This window comes from Galendromus occidentalis, unplaced genomic scaffold (assembly GCF_000255335.2).
Source record: "Galendromus occidentalis unplaced genomic scaffold, Mocc_1.1 scf7180000077431, whole genome shotgun sequence".
Classification (NCBI taxonomy): domain Eukaryota; kingdom Metazoa; phylum Arthropoda; class Arachnida; order Mesostigmata; family Phytoseiidae; genus Galendromus; species Galendromus occidentalis.
In genome coordinates, this window is record NW_003805419.1 from 1,138,162 (window position 1) to 1,161,758 (window position 23,597).

The window sequence follows — 23,597 nt, forward strand, 5'->3', positions numbered from 1 at the left end:
TACAAGCAGAAGGAAAAATCATATCATATCTGCGTGGAGCGATCTGTGCAGACCGTCAAGAAAGTCAGGGGAATACCGTGCAAGACGAGCAAGCCCTTCGAGCATTGCTGCTGCTGCGTCGGAGACGACGTCAGCCAGAAAGTCCAGACGTCTACACGCCAATCTGACCGGCGTAACCTCACAAAGAAACGTCAACCCATCGATCGGGAGTACCTCTGTATTCCGAAGCACCATAATAATCATTGACATCATTTCTCGAGGAAACTTCTCTCAAGTGTGGTCCATCCATCCCCTACGAGGAGCCGCTTATCTCACTTAAGCTCGGGCCGATGAGCGACTGACGTTGTCGTGATTATTACCTTCTTCTACATCTTCGATACTTTTGGATACGTCTGGAGAGTCGACGGTGGTCTATTGGCGTTTTCGCGAGCGCTCTGAAGCAAGTTGACGACGATACTCGGGACAACGGCGACAGGTTTCGCCATGAACTCTTACTTTGGCTGGGGAGAGCCCTCCGGCTCGGACGTGCCGGCTGCTTACCAATCGGCGGCTGCGCATAGAAACTATTATCCGGGACTCCCCTACTACCCTACGGGATCCACCCCACAACAGGCTGCGGCGACCAGTCATGCTTATCACAATCCCCCATCTGTACCAGAAATTTCCGACAGCGACAGCGACCAAAAGTATGGCTCTCCGTCGGATCCCAATCGGTCGAGTGCTGGGAGCACGGGCATGAATCTGAGCTCGCGGAGCGATGCTCGCGACGATCGTCTCCCACCAACCCCGCAGCGGGAAAACAACAACACCGATTTGGTTCAACAATATAGCAATTGCAGTCCCGGCCAGCAGGCCGCTCTAGAATCTAAGAAATTCTCTTCGAACCCCTCGACCGAAAAACCTCCGCTCATGGGCACCAAGAGCGAGTTGGAAGCCGAGCCTAGGGGTCCCCCAGGCATCCCAGGAGCCGACCTACGAAGATTTCCCCCACAAACTTTAGATCCTAGAGCGCTTGAAGGTTCGCATCTGGGTTACCCCATGGGGGACCCCTTGAGAGGTTACGCCAATCCGCCTCAACCACCCATAAGCTACTACCCTTGGATGAAAGGCTACGCACCCAATACTGCCGGTGAGTGGAAAATATTCCTTCATTGCTTTAATCCTCGAAGCGATCAGATTCGACGTAAGACTAATCCCGGAGCACCATTCGAGGGGTGTTACTGACAGAAAAAAAGTCGGTGAACACCTGCATCGACGTCACCCATGATGATTATTGTTTGCTTGCATCCTCGCCGAATCGGAATAAATCCGAGTCGTGCTGTGAGATTTCCTCATCACGATCCGATGACGGGAGCCGAATGCTCGAGAAATTCCCGCGGCTCGTGTCTGGAGTCAACAACGCCGTGAGTCGTGATGAAGCTGCGTTGCTGAATAATCTCGAGCCTCTGGCGTACTCCACGCGACTCAAATCGTTTCCCGTAGGATGAGATTGCACCTCATTAGCTGAGGGTTCTAAGTGGACAAGCTTATGCGGGACGATTCGAAGAGTTTCGCAATTTCTATGATTGAGTACATCGCTCGCGCTTGAAAAATTCGTCTCGAGCTCATCGGTGTCATTGTCGTCAAAGCCGCCACCGGCGTCATCGTTATAATCCAATTGCTCCGCTTCGACTATAAATCTTCTGATCTATGGCCGTGGTCCGCACTGTGCTGTCGACTCCCGCCATTCTTCCCGCAGTCGCCATCCAACTCGTCCTCATGTTCATTTCTCGTCTCTATTGGAAGCTGCGATTGCAGTCGAGAGACCGCTCGCAGCGATACTCTGCTGCCTCGGCGATATTACAATCGGCTCCTCATTCCACCGAGCGGATATTCACAGCCGGCGACAAAGACGGTGCTCTGTCGAGCTCTCGATTGCATTGCGGGTCCAGATTCCAGATCATTTCCGTCAATGACAACTACTCGAACTTGATCCCTGAGAGAAATGATTGTATTGCGCCGAAAAAGGCTCATTCCTCTTCTGTGTCGATTAGCCGCTAAGTACTCAGTCTGAAGAAATGTCCCTTCGAAAAATCGAAAATCTATTCGACTGCGTTCAGCGAGCGACTGAGTGTCTGTGTATGTATGAGCGGCGTCGCTTAGTTTTTCTTCGTGAGAAAAATATGCCTAAACTAATGGTGGTCATTTGTCTCTCGTCTCTCGCAGTGATGGTGCGGCGGCGTTGGCAAAGCCGTTGTTGGAGGAGGAGCGGGACTTACAATTTGACTTGGCGTTATGCGGTTCCTCATTTATCTTTCTGACTATTAGCAACACGATAGTCACCTCTGCTGTTTGTCAGGGGAGAACAGCATGTAACAAAAGCTCGTCATTATCCAGTCGCTTACGTTTACGCGGCACTTTCTAAGTTGAAAGATTCTCGGAAAACCATTTGATTACCTCATTCAGACGTCCGATTTGCCACAGAGTCTTGCACGGGGGTGTACCTCGGAGGAGTCCGGACAAGTTTGTTTTGCCGCTCTCCTTTATCGACTTGTGAAGTGGGATTCGCCCTCGGATTAGGCCAAGAGGCTTCCTTCATAGATACCGAAGAGCCAATCACCGCGATAAGCCAACCTATCGCAAGATACCCGCTGACGGACGAACGAGTGGGGGATCGACTGGATAGTCGGTCGGTCGACCGGTCGGACGGGCGATCGAAGCGAGTCGGCAGTGCGGCGGAGGAGCCGCGGGCCATTGGGTCGGAACGTCTGGTTTAATGTGAAGACATCACCCCATGAACGAGCGCAGGACTCGTTCAATAGAGGAAGAAGCGTTTAATTTCGTTTGCGATGCTCCGGGGGCTCTGCCAATCGATTTCCTCGAGGAGAAAATACTTCACGGAGCATAAACCTTTGTGTCGAGCACAGAACCTCCGCCACGACAGGTTTTCCCGGTCGTATGCCCCCGTACGCGCGTGGAGGGCTCCTCCATATACCTATGAAGGGGTGAATCGAACTCTCAGAAATTCAGTCTTGACATCGGCGAGTATGCGAAACTGGAAGAACTATTTGCCGACGGCTTCCGGATGAGGTCCGGGAATAATCGCCGAGCTTCAAGGGAACCTAGAGAGGGACTCCGCGCCACTACGGATGAGATCCGGGCCGTAAGATTCAAACACGAGTCGTGATTCACCCGAACATTCAGAATGGGGGTTTCGTGATCGCCGCCGTGTTCTGGATTCTCAGTGACAACTCGATTTGTACCCGAGCGGGACCGGTCTCGCGGGAGCCCTGAAGAAGGAGAAAAAAAAGTTTTTTTCCTTCTCGTTTGAGGCTTTCGCTTCGATTGAATGAGCTAAATCAATCCGATCTTCTCCGCTCGTCGAGGAGAAGAGCCTCATCGATAAGCGCTACGGATTCGACTACGAGTGGACAGCGATCGTCTCTAGTTATGTGTCAGTGACGGGTCAGATTAGATTGATGGATTTATGTGATCGCCAAGCGTGTATTGAAACCGCGCTGGATCGCTTGCTCTTTCATAGACTAACTTTCGCACTCGTTTGCTCACTTGCTCGCTTCTCTGCTAGCTAGCCAGCTCACTCACATTCGAGCTCGGCTCGCTTTAGAATATCGATTACCTCCGCAATAAGGGAGAGTGAACGACGAAGAGGGGCTTTGAGTTGTCTCATATATAATTCTGCCTCTCCAAATGGCTTCATCGCTTCGCGGTATTCTCGCTCTCACCTGGTGCTGGCGGGCTTGATTCCCTCGGAAACAGACTCCGCAAATGAGTCGCCGAGGAGTCTCTCTGATGCCCTAATTGACTCTGGGGGAATCATTCATACCCGGAATTCCTAATCTGATTTCGCCGCTAAGCGTGCTTGCTGAGATCTTCGAAGCATATTTCCGAGCTCGGCTCTCAGCTCGGTTTCCCCTGTCCGAAGTCTCATTGGAAAGCACGTCCTGTGATGGACACTGCTCTTAGGCAAACGTGAGACTTCAGAGACAGGGGGAGCTTCTTCCATTCCGTTCGCCGTTTTTCTCGCCCTTTAGTGTGATAATGATTCAGGTTCATTCGGCTGACTGGCCGGCTGCGAAAAATCGAGCCGCTCCGGCAGCCGACATAATTGATACGCGGGAAAATCGTAGAACAACTTAATGAACGAATCGGGGAACGCTATGGTTCGGCATGTGACACAGGAACGAAAGGAACGAGTAACGGACCGTGGTGCACCTGTTCCGACTCTCCGTCTAACTATCACTCCACGTTTTGACATGAGAAAAACATCAGATGTGACAGTACGAACGGGCCTTCTGTACCCCGAATCCGTTTTTACTAATGTTGGGGAGCGGCTTGATTGCTGGACCTACGGATGGATGGATAGCTGGAAGGGAGGAAGATCTGGCTAACTGACTGACTGATTGTTAGTCCGTGAATCCGACTGGGTGGTATGTAGCAGGCCGGCTCCAATGACTGTTTTTTTCACAGCAGCACTGCACAACAGAAAAAGGGAACGACGTGAAATAATAATAATTACCTAGCTTTTTGTAATTGCTGTGATATTTTGACACGGAACTCGTCTTTTGTTCGTCCGCGGCTACCACGCTGCTGGATCGAAAGAACACCTCAGCCAGCCATCCAGTCAGACAGTCACTCACTCACTCAAGACAGACAGTGAACCCACTCGAAGTATCCCTTCTCTCGAAGAACAGCGTTGTTCCACGGAAAGCTATATAAAAAAAAGTCGACTCCGTCAATTCCCTCGGATTGTTGATTCATGTTCTCATCTCACTCAGTCGGATGGCCGGCCAGCCAGACGGCTCGTCGCTCGGTCAATGGTTGGTTGCTTGCTTAGTCAGTCGGTCAAAATTATCACGTCTCCTCCACGTCTTGTTCCCAAGAGGAGTCGCTCTCGCGGCAAAATTATGTAGTAGTCAGTGTGCGCTTCGGCATCGAGGCGGTAGTTCGTTGGGTCAGACCATTCGCTCGTTCCCCTGTTCATTTTTCCGCAAACTCGCATTGTTGAATCCCGCAACTACACGCATTTGAACGACCACAACAACACCAGCTGCTCGAGCACGAGGGAAGCGATGCAGTCATATAGGCGGAAAAAGCGCCGAGAGGTCCTTTTCTCCGCGCCATTCATTCCGTCCATCCGGGAAGTTCTTTCGGATCGATAAACTCACAGCGATCTGGATGAGTTATCCGCATTCTATCGTACGCTGGAATTACGTCGATGAGCGATTTCGTTTCGCTTCGCAAAAAACATGCAGTGGAACGAAGCTCAATGAGACCCGTCGGCGGGGCTCGAGACGAATTCGGATGGGAAACCGCCGTGGAAATTAGCGACAGAATGAGTACTTTTCTCGAACATGATTGATCGTCCCGATCGACAGACAGACAGACAGTCTGAGAATACTTGGTCGACTGAGACTGAGAGACACTCGTTAGCTCGCTCCCTTGCTCTTTCGGTGAAACTTTGGGCATACGGCCAAAAGGAAAGCGATTGCCGTCAATGCCAATCGCTCGCGCCTTGCAGCAATCATGGCGAAGTTCTCTAGCGAGCGAACCTCTCTCAAACATTTCCAAGTTCGTCTCTGAAGGGCATTCACTCTGCTCGTCCATATTCAAGTCGCGATATCCGCAGAAGCAGACGTGTTTTGTCTCGAGCGACACTAGGCTCTGCAGAATTCAGAGACTCGTCAGTCGTCCACACAAGAGAAACAAGTCCGCCTGCAATGGGAAAGGATATTATTTGGAAACAATTGTAACTAATAATTGTAAGATTTATTGTGGACAGACTCAAACAGTATACGTTGAGCTGAGACTTCTGCACGACCTGCGCCGCTGATTTCTGCAGAGAGGACTCCCCGGACAGGAGGAAAGAGTATTCCACGAGAGCTGCGAAGCACCGTGGACTTTTGGGACAAATGCTGCAACGGAATGCCGGTCCGAGCCCGCTCAGAACTCTTTCTAGGTACATACGTACATAGGAAATCGACACTGTCTGGCGCCCTAATGAGAGAACAATCAGCCCTGGTTGTCATCCCTTTGCAATCAATGATCCAATGAACCGGCATTCATTCCGAATGATGAATGTCCCGTGCTGATTCTTACCACTCGATCCATTGCTTGCCACCGACGCTTTCGTCGAGCTTTCGTCAGTGTAGTACCTGAGTTTATCTAGCACGGCCGGGGAGCCATTATGGTAACTTTCGATGACATTGATGGCTTAGTTGAGCAGGATCCTGTAATTTCACGCTATAGCTCTCCGGGAGCCAAGCGTCGGTCTGTCGAGAAATACTCCTTTCGCTTCGGGTGCCTGCTTACATCATGATCGCTCCGAGCAACTAGCGGTCTCATTCGTCATTTTTGTTCCGAAGTGTCTCATGCTGAACGTCGGTAGGGTTGTGAATTCGATTCCTTCCTTGGTTGTTTTATCGCTGGCCCAGTCGGTCGGTCGCTCGGTCAGTAGATGAGTAGCTTACTTGTCGGCTGTCGAACTGACTGACTGACTGTTGGGCTGGCTGTTGTATCGCTCAGCTCAGTGCTGATGCTGAGTAGATGAATGAATTCTTTGACGAATGGCTCCTCCCACTGGGCCTCTGAAACCAGCAGCAACTGTAGCATCAGCAACAACAGCGAGTCGTCCGCTCGCTCCTTCGTCCGCTTGCCTGTGCGATGGCTCGCTCGTTTTTATTGTTCTTGGCTTGATGCGTTCCTTAGCGTTCGATCTTTCTTCTTCTCCATCCTGAAATCTTCTGCCGTCGATGTGTGAGATGCCTTCCCTGGCATTTTTCTGTTCCTCTGCCGGCATTCTCCATTACCTAATCAGGTGCGGAAAACATACCGCTAATCTCTGCAATCAGTCTGATACGGCAATTGTTCACAGCAGCAATACGGAACAACGACATGATTCTCAAAAACACGAAAAGCAGATCTTGTTTAATTGTTTCTGAGATAGAAGCATCAGATAAGGGCGGCTCCTTCTCTACTCGGCGACGCCGTCGGCTCCGAAATTTGTGAAGTTGGCGTACGGTACCACGGGTGCTCGACCAGGGGGATCCATACGCGATCGGATGTGTTTTGGGCGGCTTCCTGTACAGATGCGAGATCTCCGAGCAGGAGCCGCTGATTCCAATTGTCGAACATAAGTTCACTCTCAGGGAATCACTCAATGAAGCCCACGATACGGCGTCGAGCGACGCGAGCCGCTGTCAAGAATGTCGAACATCCATTTCAGCTTGTTGTGTATATTTCGAAGGCTCCCTGCGATTGCCGACAGTGTCTAGCAGAGCATTTGATTAATCTAAAGCAAATACAGTTAGCAGTTGAAGCTCCCCGACGTGGTTCCGCCGCTACAGACGATTCATTGAGAAAGAAGTAGAAAAAGGAGACAGCGGCTGGGAGGAACGCGGGAAGAGAGATGTATAGCGCTAACAAAAAGAATTACGCCGAGCCCATTCGTTTTCTTCTCGACTGCACTCGAATTGACTTTCCGGAAGGCTCGTGTTCAGGCAGTTAGATGCATTGTGGTGGTTGAAAGTATGGCAATGATGAGACATCGATTTGAATTTCGGATATCAATCACGAATGCATCGAGCTCATCTCGTTTGAGGGAATCGAGAGAGAAATGTAGGGCTTCAAGGAGAATCGGGGAGAAAAACGAGCTCCGCTAGACTCTCGACCAGAGATGTCTCGCTCTAGTTCCAGTGTGCACGAGACAAGTCACCTCGGACACATACTCCGAAGATATCGTTCATTAGCTCCTCTGAATGCCATGGACGGACGGAAATGGCAAAAACGTGGCAAGCTCTCTGTCTCTTTGTCCGGTGGTGTTTATGTGTGTGTGCGAATGAGCGTGTAAGCGCGGAAGAGCCTCGTAGTCAGTGAAAAATCTGAGCAAGGGTGCATTATATGTGGCATGATTGGTCGATTTCGCCCCTCGCTCGAAAAAAGCAGCACTTTAAGAAGGCCTCTCTCAAGCGTGCTACTTGCAAGTTTCGCAAGCGAGCGCGCTTGGGCAAGTTTCTGAAGACGGACGCAGTGCCTTGAACGAGGGATCGACCAAACAACCGACCGATCAAGCGACAGATCCACACACACGCCGAGCGACCAAGAGACAGACCGAGCGAGCTACTGACTGGCCGGACAGGGGTTCATGGCTGACGCTGGATCCCAAATGGTATTTTTATTTTCGTTTAAGTGCGTCGTCACTTCCCTCTTTGGCCTTCGATCGCTGCCGCTGCTACCGCCCTTGTTGTTGACGTTGCTGCAGATCCACCGACCGGCCTTAGTCACTCAGCCGCTCAGGCTTTAAGGCACAACAACAACAACAACTTCAGCGCTAGCAACAAGGGTAGCAGGACAGCGACTAGGACGACGAATAAGTGTAATTACTTTCCGTTCAGACGTCGTTCCGATTCTCCGTTCGCTTCTGCTGCTGCTTGCGCTCCGAGCAACAGCACAGCGCGTCGGCGATGTTGACGATGTACGCGACTGCTCATCGTCTGCAGGCTGCTGACAGGAGCAGAAAACTCATTTTTACAGCGAACGCTATCAAGACTATCCCTCGGGCTCGGCACTGACCTCCCTCCGTCATCCGACACCCTGAGGTGGGGAAAAAATTCGGAAGAAAAGTCTCGGCACGGACTTCGATTCAATGCGCAATCGTGTCATTCCTATGACTGTTTGGGTAACTCGTCCTCTGCCACGGAAGCTGCTCGCCCCAGCCCCCTTCCTCTGTGACATAAATTGCTCCCGCTTGTTCTAATGGTAACACACACTGACCAGGATGATAAATCGGCCAGCGAAAGTTGTTCACGCCGACTTTTTGCTGTTCATAAACGCACAGAACATCTGTTGCCGAGCTGTCTGGCCGTCGGACACGCAATTCCTGATTAGATAGGGACTTTTGAAGGACCTTGACAGTCAGGCCCCGTCACCTCTGTCTCCTCCGTCATACATGTGCGTGACACGAGATTTCGGAATTGCCAATCAGACCCAAGACCTGAGTGGGCCCATACTCTTCCAGAGAGGGGACGCGCGATTTCGCGTAGATGGCGATTATATCGCTTCGAGACGGGAAGAAATGGGATCGTGGACCAGGAGCCTAGAACCCGATCCCCACAATTGTTCGAATCACAATCAAACAGACCGAAAGTACGCTCGTCGAAATTACGCGTCAGGATTCTCACAGTCGGAGCCTCATGCGGGCTTCATATATTATGCAGTTGGCTCGTCGAGCCGCCGAGCATATAGGTAGACGACGAGCCATTGACCACTGAAGAGGCCGGCAGCCGGGCGGCCCTCCATAAAGTGGCGGACAGAAAGCGTTAGACAGACGGTGTGTTGAAGTATACCCCCATCAAATTCAGAAAAGGCATTATCTCGCATTACTTGCTGATAATTTTGTAGCCGGGCTTGTACAGCGAACGCTATTGGTACGCTCTATGCGCGGATGCTTTCAGCCTTCCGCCCGACGATGGAACGAATTATTGCTGCTGATGTTGGGAAAAAAATCACGGCTGCGTGAAAGCCATCGGAGTTCAGTCTGCGAAACAATCGCTCAAATCATGGCGGCGCGGCGATGGTAAGAATAATGTTCACGACAGTAATGATAGCGACTAGCGACATTGATGTTGTCGATCTCGGCCATAAAAAGCTCGCGGGATACATATGGCGAATCAAATCAAGTCTTTTAGTAGTCCGCTTATTCGGTTGAACTATTTTCGAAAAACGTCGAACGTGAGATCTGGCCACTCTTTTGGTCATGTAGACAACGCCGCCCGTGGTAGGCTACCAAGGTGGGTCGGCAGGTCGAACGGACGGACAGACAGCCTACCGACCTGTCCTACGGATAGCCGAAGCGTTGACCGACTGGGTGCCCAGGGATTGCCCATCGCCGCCGTTGCTGAACGCTAAACGAGCCGATTAGTGATCTCACTCACGGCGAGCCCCGCCAGGCTCGAAACACGCTCAGGGTGACGAGCCAGCCAGCCGGCCACCCACCCGACCCCTTCTTCTGTGCCGCCGCCCGCCCGTTCTGTGCTTTTTGCCACAGCGGCGTGCCCGCCTGCCTGTTTGACAGCGAGCCAGTGGGCAATCCACCCGTCAGTCGTCTCTCCATGTTCCTCGGCGACTCGCTCGCTTGGTTCTCTCGTTTTGCTCGCTCGTTCGTTCGCTCGCTAGGCCCTGGCTCGCTCTCAGTCAGCCATCCCGCTTGGACGACCGACAGGATGGTTGGCTCGAAATCAATCTCCTAATGTCCCGGCAGCGATGTCCCTTCGTGTCATACATCTTCGGGCCGTGGTCTCTCAACCGGCGACGACGACAACGGGTGCCGACCGACCGACCGACCGACTGACTGTCAGAGAAGAGAGATCAACCGACCAACGAGCACACCAGGCCGCCGGCTAGCACCATGAGACAGGAGTACACCACCGATGTCTGTCTCGAGCGAATGGCTGTGTAGCAAGAAAGCGAGTTTGCCTGATGACTCCCTGACAACGGCCATAATGCCGTTTATTTTGGCTGTCTGTCTGTCACTCAGTCAATCTCGAAAAATGGCCCCCGCGGTGAGTGAAAGCGTGAATAATGAGGTATCGATACAGTCTCTGCATGAGCTTCCAGTTTGAGCTCGCTTCATCCAAACGAATAATGAATAATATGGCAGAACATCTACCCAATTCATCATGATCCGGTGTAAAGGGGATCAGTATCGCGTTGCACGGAAATCGAGCCACCCGATGGCGGTCAAAGGATTTCCTGCGGTAGTTCGGAGCCGTCTGTGACCCGAGCCGAGATAGAGTTCTTCAGGGTTGAAAGCGTTTGGAGGCTGCTCGCGAATTTCGAAAACTCGAACCTCCACACGAATGGAACGAAACAGGAGGTCCTCAATTCAGTGAGAAATTGTTGAATGAGTGAGAAGATTCGAACGAGCATGCGTCCATGCTCTCATCCCACCCTTGTCTTATTGAGAGAAAAACCACATCGCGTCCCCGGGCGAAGCCGAAGCTCCATGTATTTTCATTCGTGAAGCGCTCTCGAATCGAAGCCATCTCGGTCGAGAGGCAAAGAGCGAACTTGCTGGCGGTCGGTGTTGCTCCGGCGCGGCCGTATCGATCGGTGCTTATTTCTGGAGTCTATTGTCGACTTCTCACTGAATTTCACCGAGTTTTTGTATCGGAACTCATTTTGGAGAGAGGAGCCCGCTTCCCTATACCCGATTCGCTTAGTAGTCTTCCTCTGGAGTAGATAGCGGACGAGCGGTCGCGCAGGCGGGCGGGCGGTCGGCGGTCGCTGCATTCATTTGCTTGCTTACTTGCAAGCGAGAGAGCGAGCGAGCGAACGAACGAACAAACCAGCAAGCGAGGAAGAGATCTACGCCAGTAGCACAAGCCACATCGGAGAAGCGATGGCGGACACCTTTGACCCAATAAATCATCTCTATTTACTCAGGCAGAGAGCGACTGGCTAGCCGACCGACCAACCAACGATTCGTTTGCTTGGTCGGTCGACCGCTGGGTAGATGAGCGGACGGATGGTCGATGGACTAGAGACTCTGATCAGATCATGGCGACGGCGGCCGCATCTGCCAGCTCTGAATGTTGTGAATCTATGAAATATTATACTTGGAGGACAATAGTTTGTTCGTTAGACCAACGACGAGGTCTCAATGGAGCTGAACAAGCGGATCATCGTAGCCTTAACACGCTCCTTAGCTTACAGCTTAGCATCCACAATCGCTCGCGCACAGCGCATCCGAGATTTAGAATAACGTTGAGGATCGTATCACTCCGAAGAAACTCTCCGACCTCAGCAGAGATCATGTTTGGTTTCTTTTTCCTCGTGGAGTGACCCTCAACACTCTCGACCAATCATCGTGGTCAGATACGGATTATTCGACAATGAATTCGCATACATATGTGTGCACGGGTGACGCGGAATATCGTCTGTGATCCGCGTTGAGTACACTAAGATCCGTGGAGTCTCTCCCGAGCTGCAACTGGCCTGCTTAGGTAATTTGTTTCTATCGCGTCCGAATCGGAATGTGATTTTTGTTATTCGTCGCGGATCCATGTCCCAATCAGTCAGTCATTTCTCAACTAACCGCTGCGTTGCTTACTCCACGAGCATCTGTTGAGCGGAGGATCACGTTGCGATAAGATCGTCGACCGTTTGAATGAATCACGCTTCGAAATCAAGAGGAACGGTCGTGCACAAGAATTTCACCTCCTGGAAACTCGATCAGAATGAATAATAATCGATTCCGAGAAGCTCCATGAGCTACCGAGTCGACATGGGTCTGTCGTTCAGCGAGCGAAGTGTCGTTCAAATTTCCGTTGGGTTTTCGGATTCAGCGAACGCGACGGCAACGGCGCGCTGCGGACGACGAAACGCGATGGAAACTCTGCGCTGCTCGGCCATCGACGTCCCCTTGACTGCTTGCTGCTTGAGCGTTCGGTTGTGTTCCTCTTCGTAGTCGTCGTCGTGGTCGCCGTCCACTTCTTCTCGTGCCGCTGCTTCATTTTGGTGCTGGTGCCGAAGTCGCTGCTGATGGAGATGCCGAAGCAATCGCTCGCAGAAGAAACGGCAGCGACGACAGCGACGAAGACGGCGGAGTCAGGAAGGCAGGCAAGCTGACGGGCACCATTCAGTTACGGCTCGAAGCCAATCGGCTTCTTCTTTGTCTCATTATTCGCTCGCTGTTCCTCTCTGACTTCGTTCCGTCGGCTGCTCCAGCATTGCTGTCGTCCCCGACAACGTCGACGACACGTAGTCGCCGGCTACTTCTTCCTTGTTCCGAAAGGAGAAGAGAAAAAACAAGCGAACTATAGACCGGCGGCATAAATAAGGGGGAAGGAGAAGGAGTCCAATTCCTGGACACAGCTCCCAACGGGCACTGACTTGATGGATCACAGCGGGAGAAAATTATAAACTGGAAAATGAAATATTTCCGAGACTATTTCCATCGGTCGATGCCGTTCTCGATATTCGCGGTGGAGCAGGGAAGGACTTTTCGAGCTATTCTCTAAAGAGGTGCGTCATATATGGACACACATACCTAGACCCCTCCGCCCCCCTCGGATATCGCCTAAAACGGTCGAGTCGAACCGAAACGATTGACTGCTGGCGGAAGTGATCGATCGTCAGTCCTTCGAAATCGACGATATCGTGGACGATGTGTGCTTTCGCTCGATCTCTGCGTTTTTCCCGTCATCAGTTCATGATTCCCTTCTCCTCGTCCCCTCGTCGAGTTGTCTCGTCAATCGCCGGACATTCATCACCGATTCCTTAATCCGTACACCGTGATCCAACCATAAATGCGCCGGAGTGCGACACGGTGCCCGATTGCGTACCCATCGGATGAGATCGCTGAAGCCGCGAGTGATTCGCAGGAAGACATCATAATGATGGTCCCCTGTGATCATAATCACAGATTCGCGACACGAGAAGGAAAACTAATATGATGCTTACGGCACAGACAGTGGAATGATTATCATTATGCTCATTTCTGTCGTTTGTGTTCGTTTTGTGGTCGTCGAAAGACCATTTGTTTTTTCTCTTGCCTTGTTTCTGCTGCCAAAAACATCATCATCATCATCGGCAAGAACGTCAACACCACTGCTGCTGCCAGACGAAGCAATCATGAAAGGAGATGACGATTTCACTCATCACTGCTCGATTCATGCGTTTCCGAACGTCGCGCCGATCTTCTTCCGAACGCCACCGCTTTGTCCGTGGATCGATCCTTGGCATGACGCACACGATCCCCGTGCTTACCAGGATCAGATTGCGTTTCCGGAGGCGACTATGGAACGTCTGCCCTAAAATCTGAGCGAGAGCAGGGGAGGTACTGAAGACTTCATGTCTACCGTGCGGGAAAAAAGTCGAATCGTCGGGATGTCTGTCTCGGTGGGATCCGGTTTTTCGACTTGCGGGAACAGAGGGCGACTTTGAGAGAACGTCGATCGACAACTGAATACGCGACGGAAACGTTCGCGAGGATCAATCAAGGGAATTTTTGGAGAGAAAACAGACTGTCACAGAATACCAAGGTCCTCGCTCCAAATGCTCCTGTGCCTCCCTGGAGGAAATAGATGAGTTCCGGTGGTATGGCTTGTTCACAAATCCATGGACTGGAAACAACTACTCCTTATTCTATGAGGAGGGACGACTCAAAATCGCCTTGTTCCCGACGGGTCGACTGAAAAAATTAATTCCCGCATGCATTACATATGATCGATCTATCGAGATTCGGAAATCCATATTGTTTTTTTTCCTTCAATGAAGTTGTGCCTTTCCCGTTTGCCGTGTGGGCAAGGTACTCTCCTGATCACCTAGATCTATGGCAATCGACCTGGGATCAGAGATGGTCAAGCGGACTTTCTGGAACGGCTAAGAGCGGATTGACGCAGGTGGCAAATAATTTGACTCAGTCAGCCAGCTCGTTTCCTTTGCACAAGAAGTCTTGTGGAGAAAAAAAACATTCTTCCCAAAGAGGAGAATGCCGAACAGGGAATGTCCGTCTGCCAGCTATAAGGTTTGCCTCGTTGTTGGTCGCTGCCGTTGCAGCCGCTCGCTCGGACCGATGCGTGGTGGCCTTCCGACGGCGGCGGCGGCGGCAGCAATGATGGTGATGCTCTTCTAGCCGTCGAGACGTGCAACCAAGAAGAATTTATGCTAGCTAAGATTTACGACCGGCAGCTACTCGGATGAAAGGCTGAACAGAAACCAAACGCACACGCCGCGCTAGCCGTCCGCTCGATCGGCGAAGAGTCGGAGCTGAACCGAAATACAGGCGAGACGATTCCGAATTCGGGAAAAGTCGATGGACGCGGCGTATTCGATCGCACACGAGAGGCTTAAATCGTCAGAATTTCTCGAGGGAATAATCTCATAAGCTTCTTCCCCCGTTTTCATTATGTTGCGATCCCGAACGTCATAATCCGGAGGGCCACTCGATAAGTCTCTCGGAGTTCTGTAGAAATATTCAGCGGTGCTCCTTTCCACTCGGTCCTCGTTGCAAGAACATTCAGAGTGTATTCTGAGCGGAGGCGAGTGGGAGGAGCTCGGAACGGCGCTAAGGTGTGAGGAATTCAGCACGAGATGGTGACCGCACTCGAGAAGGTGAAAGGCTTAGAGTTCAGGTAGAGGGACGACGATTCAGAATCTGTCAGAGAAGTTGCTATGGCCTTGGGTTAGGTAGCTGGTTGAGCTCTCGCGTGAGTTTGACACAAATGAGTCAAACAAACAAGGAACGAGAGCTGTTGCCTTCATCAAGACCACCGGAGATGCATCTGTTGAACAACAACATATGTGACAACGCTGCCACAAGTCCGAGATTACAGAATATAATCCTCCGATATCCGCTCGCGCTGATGAGGTCATCCGCGGACAAATTAAGGGAAGTCGAAGCGCGAGGTAGCGGTCGCGTTCCCAGAACGCGGTTCGACCGTTCGATGAGCGATTGAGTGTGAGAATTAAAAATCGAGAACTCAGTAGAATCAAGGAACGATCGGCATACCGACATGCGTTTGAGATAACAAAACATCCAGCCAACCAGGCAGGCGGCCGTCGGAGCGGGCAGGCAGACAGCTAGCCAACAAGCAGAGCGACCAACCAGCTTTCGTGATGATTTATGGCCGAAGCCAACATCTGCTCGATGGGCGGACTCTGAGCGGGTTAGATCCTCAGTCAGTCAGTCAGTCAGTCAGACGTTCGCTGCCTCGCATGCTCTCCGAGAGGGATCTTTTCTTTCGATCGTACTTGGAATCGGTTAGTGAAGTGGTCACACCTCATAAAGCCACAATCTCTCAACTTAATGATCATACCTATCATCTCCGGAAAATGAGTCACCACGAGCGAGAAAGCGATGCTCATGCTCCATAATAATGACAGCGTATCCGAATGATGATTCTCCTCGATTATTCGCCCGAGACCACAAAATGTCGTGAACGGAGTATGATTGCTCAATACAGCGGGAGGTCTTCCCGATTCTCCGTTTCCTTCTGACGATTCCCGGAGCTCAAGCCCAGCTGCTCCAACCGATGTCGAGTTGGTCCCGCCTCGACAGCGGCGCAGATAACAAGTGCTCGAATCGTTTTCTGTTTCTCGACAACGTGCAGACAATGGAAATCCGAGGTGAGAGCTCGACAAACTGAATACGCGCTCGTCATTCCCGCCCCTCGTCATCGTCTTCCTGCGACGTCTTCATGCGGGTTTCTTGCGAACGTCGGTATTTTGTTGCTGCAGCCGCCGCCGTTTCAGTTCCCCTTCCGACTACCTCGAGTGAGCACCAGCGAGCATATAGGCAGCACGCTCGTCGTGCTACGGCCGCTACTGGGCGCAAAGTAAGCTCCTCCTCGTTCTTTTTCTTTTCCTTGCGATTTCCTCGAGCTCCTCTTCCCGCACTCTGATCGTGGTGGTGGTGGTCGTCGTCGTCGTCCGCTTCTTCTTCGTCCTCTTCCCCTCGACGACTGGCTGCCCGCTCGAGCGCCCGGCAGCCAACTTCTCAAAGCCGAGGCGAAGGGAAAAGCCCGGGGAGGGACGAGCTCATTTCTTGCTACCCGCGCTCCCTACCCATTCTTACCCGTCGTCGCCCGCTCGTTCGCTCGGCCCGCTTTCATGGTACAGAATTCCCAGAATTCTCCGCGCCTTACAGCAGGCAGGCAGGAAGGCGGGCGGGCGGACGGACGGACCGGGATGCGACCAGGCCGGGAGCTCGCTGCAGCCAGCTTCGTTTGCCCGACAGGCAACGAGAAGCTACCATCCACTTTCATTGCTCTTTCTCGAGATAAGAACTTGGCTTCAGGCTGTAACGGCGAAACCTGCAGCCGGAGCAGGCGGCACACCGAAATTATTCGCCTCTGCCGCAGCAGCTAAGAGTGCGTGTACTTTCAGAAATGTCGCCCGCCCAGATACGTAGCCTACCTGCCCCTCTGATTGTCTTCGCTATTTCAACTCTGTATGTGAGCTCGTGCTCTACTTTTCGTTTTTACCCGTCTGCGTGATAGTGAGCGTCGGGGCAGAATCAGCGGATCGTCGAAATTCTCGTCGAATTCTGCTCGCAAGATACCTGCAACGGCCCAGCCGGTTGACAATCGATAATCGGTCGGCAAGGATCATCATCCGGCTGTGAGCCAACTCGTTTCATGAGTGCTCCTAATTATGCGTCCTTCCTCGGGGCAGCTCGGCGATACTGCAACGGCGGAAAGGGTTCCAACCGGAGTCGTTGTCCACACATTCTATAACTGGTGCGAACGCGTACAAGAGCTCAACGTAGGTTACCACATTTTGGTACCTCCGACGGTTCTTCGCGGACCCTTTCTCCTATGAGGAGTCGACCTTCAATGCACGGGATGTCGCTGTCGCTCTACCGATGGCTGACGGGCTCGGCGGCCGACCCCTTGATTTGGTCTTTCACCCGTCCAGCCGCTCGCTCGTTGCCAGGCTGCAAGAGGAGAGCGGGGGAGAAGCTGCACGAAATGGAACCTGGAGGAAGCGTGCGTCGTGCCCATTACCCCGGCGAATTCGGCTCGGCCCCGGTGCACCTTTTCGTCATCTTCTAGTTCGCCATTCATGGCCCGAATTCTCTATCCGCTCGCCTATTCCCTCGTCCATCCCGCCATTCCGAGGCCACAACCTCACGAAAGGAGAGATCCATCTTATTCATTCCGGTACTTCCGGATTGACGAAGCGCCAACATGGGCATCTCATCAAATACAAATCAGACTTCTCCCGAAGGGAACAAATGTATCATGTGGTGAATTTCCCGAAACATGGGCACTTTGGGTAGCTGACGAGGCGAATTCGAGTACTATCTGTATCCCGTTCTCTGATCTAGGGACTAATCAGAACGAGCCTTCATTCCAGATGGCCAGGGCGGATGTCCGACGAGTGCCCCGAAGAGGACCCGACAGACATACACCCGATACCAGACGCTAGAGCTCGAGAAGGAGTTCCATTTCAACAGGTAAGCCCCGGAGCGAAAGTCCTCGAGTCACATCGCCTTGGCGGAGCCCGAGGGGAGACAAACAGAACTTTGTTGGTGGGTACTTTGCCCGGATACCTGTTGCGAGAGGCTAGAGTCTCGACTCGCGACACCGATCTGCTCTTATAGCTTGAGTCAAATGCTTTTAGTGAAGAGTCTGCACCTTTCCGTTTGATTCGCCCGCTCTCTCGTCACTCGTCTGCCCAGCTGGTTCTTATCTTGATTATTGGGCTTACGCTGCTGTGTCCAGTATTAGTCGCTTTCAATCTAGCCGACGTCCTCTTGGGAGAAAGGATGTTGTCTCCAGTCAGGGCCCGCTCGACCGCCCGTCGGCTCGATCGGTTGGTCGCCCGGACCTGCCATCCATTAGAGGGGCCGAATACTTAATCCAAGTACTTGTGGACAATAGAAGTACACTCATTCATATTTTGTGGATAGTCGGGATTGATCTTGACTGAGAAGCGGCCTGTTTTGACACTCTCGGGGAGCGTCCTCCCGCCATTCGTTTTGCTGCTTCAGAGTGCATCAACTTCGTATCCGGAGACAAATGAATAGCTCGTTCGTGATCCGACAAATAAATATTTTGTTGGATCTGAGTTCGACTTCTATCCCAACCCCCCCATCCTTGCGACTCAATATGAGTCCTCAAATCGCAAAAGCTCTAATTTTGCAAAACGCTGCGCCGCAACGCCAAACGCACACGCCTCCCTTTTTGCTTCGAACTCCGTATCCCATCTATTAGTCAGTGTGCCTGACTGTCTTGCCTCCATTTATCTATCCATCAATCCATTTATCAATACTCGTGAGCAATCCACTACGCGACCGACTAGCTGAGCTTCTATATCTGTCTTCGGCCTGTCGAGCTATTCTTTTATCCATCTATTGTTCTCGGGGTTTCTCTCGAATCGCCCTGTGCTGCTTCTGTTTCCACCGGAGCCGCGGCTGTTGTCGTCGTCGTGGCAGCTGATTGTTATTCAGAGATTCAGCAGCGGAGCGCGATGGGCGACAGAATTCCCCTCGGCTTCCAGTCGAGACACAGGCTCGCAGACTCCAAGACGAGCGGTGAAACAGGCGAACGAGAAAAGGAAAAGTTGCCGCAAAAAAGGAAACGAAAATCTTCCAAGCTGTTCTCCTCCGCTCCCCGTTGTCAGCTGTTTTTTTCCTCCCTGCTTCGTGGGGACACAAGCTTCTCGAGGGAAGGAAAACTCGAGATACCCACCCGAACACGTCCCACATCCGCACTCCATAGCTGTCTCTTCGGTCCTTGTCGAGCGGCCGAGACCGAAGCTACCGCCACGCGGACAACAGAAGCAGAAGTTCATCATATTCTCGGTGGTCCCGGAGTCGAATAATCTTGTTCAGCGGCGATCCAGAGTGTGTTTCGTAGAGAAGAAAAATAGAATCCGTGACTCTCTCAACTTCTCACACTCCGCGAAATCGGATGTCCCAAAGAGCGGGTGTTCATTTCTATGATCGTCGGCCGGTTGGCTTCTTGTTCGTTCAAGTTTGTTGGTCGATCGCTCGGTTGGGAAACGGAGAGCTGTATGAAAAATCACCTCCACTTAGAGTAAGCGCTGTTCTCACATTAAATACATATTTCTCCCCCTGTGCTAAGAGTGCAGGGGACCCTGATTCAAGTGTAGTCCATGACAACGATCCCTATATGTAGACGACGATCCAGACACCGCGGAGTGACTGGGAGAATCAGGCACCGCGAGAGCATAACTTTGTAGCATCGAGCCCAGTCTGGCGCTTCGGCTCTTTGGTAGGCTGGCTGGCTGTTGGGCTGTTAGCGCGATTTGGGCCTCATGAAGGTATCGAGTAAAAAAAGCATACTCGTCTGCTCGCTGATCTACAGCCGCTGCTGGCGAGAGGAAGAAATCCGCAGGCGATGATTTATGAGTTTAATCCACGATGTCACCTCTTCCAAAATTTCCTGTCGGCAGGCCGTGCAAAAGCGATTATGAACGAGCAACGAATCGTTCGCTCTGTACTCTCGCTTGGCGCTCTCGATATGGCCGTGAAATTGCATTATGGAAAGAAATCTCTCCTCGAGTGCTCAACGAGGAATTATTCAGAAGCGAATGATGTCATATGACGAATAATCCGAAGAGTCTGCGACCTCAGAGCGTGCTTCGGATGCGACCCGATCCGTATGATTCATCGTAATTATCCTGAGTGCTAGGAGGAGGCGAGCTCAAAAGATACAGGTCGTATGATGAGTCCGCACTCATTTGGTTTTCGGGCGTGTCTCGCCCCATCCGTTCGCGGCGGGCAGCCTGGCGTCCGAAGGGTACTAAGGGTCTGAATCCGACCGAACGGCCAAACGACCAAACATCCATCCATCCGTCCTGCTCGCTCATTCGTTCTATGCGCTGAGGGCACACCGTCTGGTTTACCCGCAGGCTTGCACCGGTGTGCTCCACCGACTTTAAACATATAATTAATTCGGAAGGATTGCTCTTTCGCAATATTTCCGCGCATGAGACTGAGCTCATTTCGGTACGGAAAATCGAACGCTGTCAGGTGATTGTTCCCCGGCATGACTATACGTTTTTAAACCATGCTCCCACGCCGGAAGGCACGAACTTGCGTACGAGCCCTAGTGCTCCGATCACACCAGACACCCACCCATGTACGCATCAGCCAACCAAGCGGACAGCCCACCATTCGACTCGATTTCTCTCTATGAGGGGTGTCTGCGAAGCTCATGACGAATAATGAGCCCAGACGACACGTCCCGGCTCGGAGCAGTCCGAACGTAGCGGTAGTTGTCTTTCGTGCATAGAGACCCTTCGCCGGTTCAATTATTCAACCGTTCCGACCGAGGGTCTACGTGTGCTCACAATAGTCGATGTCTCGTCCTTCGAGCACCGGACTCACCGGATCCTCGATCTCTCTCATCTGGACGCCGTTCGAGAATAATGAAACGGTTGCATGATGCCGAGTGTCCGTATCGACAACTGAGCGACTGCACAGAAATTCATGGCTGTGTCTAGCTCGGGCAAGTCAAGAATTCGGATCGCGAAGGACCTACGGACCAACACAAAGCCATCTGCACGGGTATCTGTGGCACCGACTGAGACACCGATGTAGGAACAAGATTCGGACGGCCACCGCTCCTGCGATATGCTGTTAGAAGATCTGTTCTATTATTGTGGCGAAGCGCCGACCGCAACAGCCTGCTGCGAGCTTTCCGTAGCTATGCATTTGTGGGTATGTCGATTCGACGCTCGAACCAAGCTGACGTTCTTTCCATAACCCGCTATGAAAGGCTGTTGGAGGGTGATTGACGTTGCGGTTTTGCCGCGAACGAAGAACGAATATGGTTCGTCTGATCCCCGCAGAGTTTCATTCTGAGCTCGTGTTTGTCTGTTGAACCACCGTGTCGCGTTCTGATATTCTGAATGGGTGCAGAAATGTGTCATTCAAACTTGGATTAATGATTCATGCCCTGTGCTCTCTCCGAATGGACCGAAGCTGCGGTCACGATGCTCTCCGAAGATGCGATTCTCGCAGTTGTTTTCCTCCCGCCTCGTGGCTTCCGCATTTTCACTTTTCGAGGGACCTGGATCAGAATCGTCGATGTCCCTGTGATTCAAACAAGATTATGCAGCCGATACGACGGAGCGGTCGTTCGGGAGTCGGAAATTCCCGGGCGATGCCTACGGCGCAAGGAAGCTGTGCGATATCGGGTGTACGCGTTCGCACGAACAAGGTTTCAATATTTTTTCTTTTCCCATTGCAGATATCTCACACGGCGGCGAAGGATTGAAATCGCGCACGCTTTGTGTCTGTCTGAGAGACAAATCAAAATATGGTTCCAGGTAAGATGACGGAGTGTCCCTCTTTTTTTCACGCGGTGCGAATGGAGCCGTCCTCATGCAAAAACGATCCTTAATCGGTCAAAGGTTCCCCTCTCCGAGACCCACCATGTCGTCGTCGCAATCGAATCGGAGTTTGCGGCTTGATCGTCGTTGACCAGCTCGGATATCGAGGAATTGAATAGGCACTTAGGAGGAGAAAAAGTATTTCCTTTGACTGCCGTTGTCGTCAAGTCATTCGCCCATATTCTTCCCATTCCGGAATTCTCCTCTCCATCGCTCCCAGCATCAAAAAACTGAGCTCTGGGCAGGGCTTTAGTATCCGGAACAGGTCGCTGAGCGAGATTGCTTTTCTTGGGTTCATTCTCATCGTTGGCTTCCTTGTTCGTTTCAGAATCGTCGCATGAAAGCGAAAAAAGAAAGTAAACTGCAAAACGGTCTCATCCCCTCCATGGGTCTCAATAAGTGTCCCCCGTCTGAGGTTACAGCGATTCTTGCGGATGGGAAGCCCGTCACGGCGTTGGAAGCTCATCACACACTCAACGGAGGACCCTACAGCTGATTTTACGGAGCCGGCGGAACAGGTTTGCTTCCACCGGCGTCAGGCGTCCCCCTCGAAGAAACCTAACCTCCACGCGACGCTATGAGAGATAGAATTCTCCGTCGTTTGAGATAGGAACGAAAGAATTCACAATTCCGAAAGAGTCTTAGAAACGTCGGAAGGTGACGAATGGGAAAGCTACGGCGCGCGTCGCCATCGAATCTCCAAAACTCGTTGCGGGCGCAATACAAAACAGTTCCTCGAAACAATTTCTCAAAGTATCCCAAGCGACGTCTCAGAGCTTCTAGACCTCACGAGTTTGGAAAGGATCGCCACGCCGAGTGGTGACGTCACGACAATCATGACATTAGAACAAATCTTACGACAACAAGAGGCCAACGTGTTTCTCATGTAAATACACTTTCGCAAGAAAACGGTAAATACATACATAGTCTCGAAAAAAAAAGATAGCAAGTGGCTGACGGGGTGGGAATCCAAACTTCTCGTTCGGGTGAACTCGGCTGGCGGATCGGTTGTGGTTTTTCTCAAGTTCGGGTCTCGGACGTTCAATTTTTTCGAAGCCGCTGCAGAAATTTGAAGTTGGTAGGTCTTCGTCGTCGAAGGCGGTGACGTGGTTTTCTAGTACTTTGAGTCAGAGAAAATTCAAGCCGCGCCGCGGAGATTCCGTGAAAAAAACGAGAAACCGAACGGCAGTCAAAACTCAACGGACAACGGAAGAAACACCTACCTACGAATGACGCTAGTAGAGTGCAATACAATGACGACACACTCCACGATGACCAGCATGATCTCGTTGAATATCGGCGCGATCATGTGAGAACGTTATGTTTCAAAAATGTAACATCCCGCTCGATGTACAATTTCGCCGATCATCGGTTCCGTCGCGGAGAGCAGTTCTAGTAGAAGAAAATATTATATCTGAACTCAGGAGGATGGAGGATGGCTCACTAACGGGCCGACAGGCGGGCACTTAGGCATATAATCAGCTGTATGGACAGACTACTTGTTGAGACATAATGGTGGGACGCCAATGAACCAAAAGTCGCATAGTCGGGAAAAAGTTTTTAGGGGAAAAGTTTACTATACTATTATTTATCAAGAGACCGGTACAGCAGACCGAAAAGCTTCGTTGGCCTCTCTCGGTGAGTCGCTATCGGTTTACGAAGCCGAATCCACATCTAGCACCACTGCGCCTCGATTCCTCAAATCAGCAGCGGCATCACGATGGATCCTGCGA

The 23,597-nt window shown here is 51.8% G+C and overlaps 1 protein-coding gene across 1 annotated transcript; it reads left to right on the plus strand.

The window, feature by feature from the left end:
* Positions 1–483: 483 nt before the first annotated feature.
* On the plus strand, positions 484–22,360 carry LOC100904659 (homeobox protein Hox-C5-like). The gene is made up of 4 exons (XM_003742821.1): positions 484–1,129; positions 17,857–17,956; positions 21,723–21,801; positions 22,193–22,360. Exons 1-4 carry the CDS (start codon positions 484–486, stop codon positions 22,358–22,360), a joined length of 993 nt encoding a protein of 330 aa, XP_003742869.1.
* Positions 22,361–23,597: the final 1,237 nt, after the last annotated feature.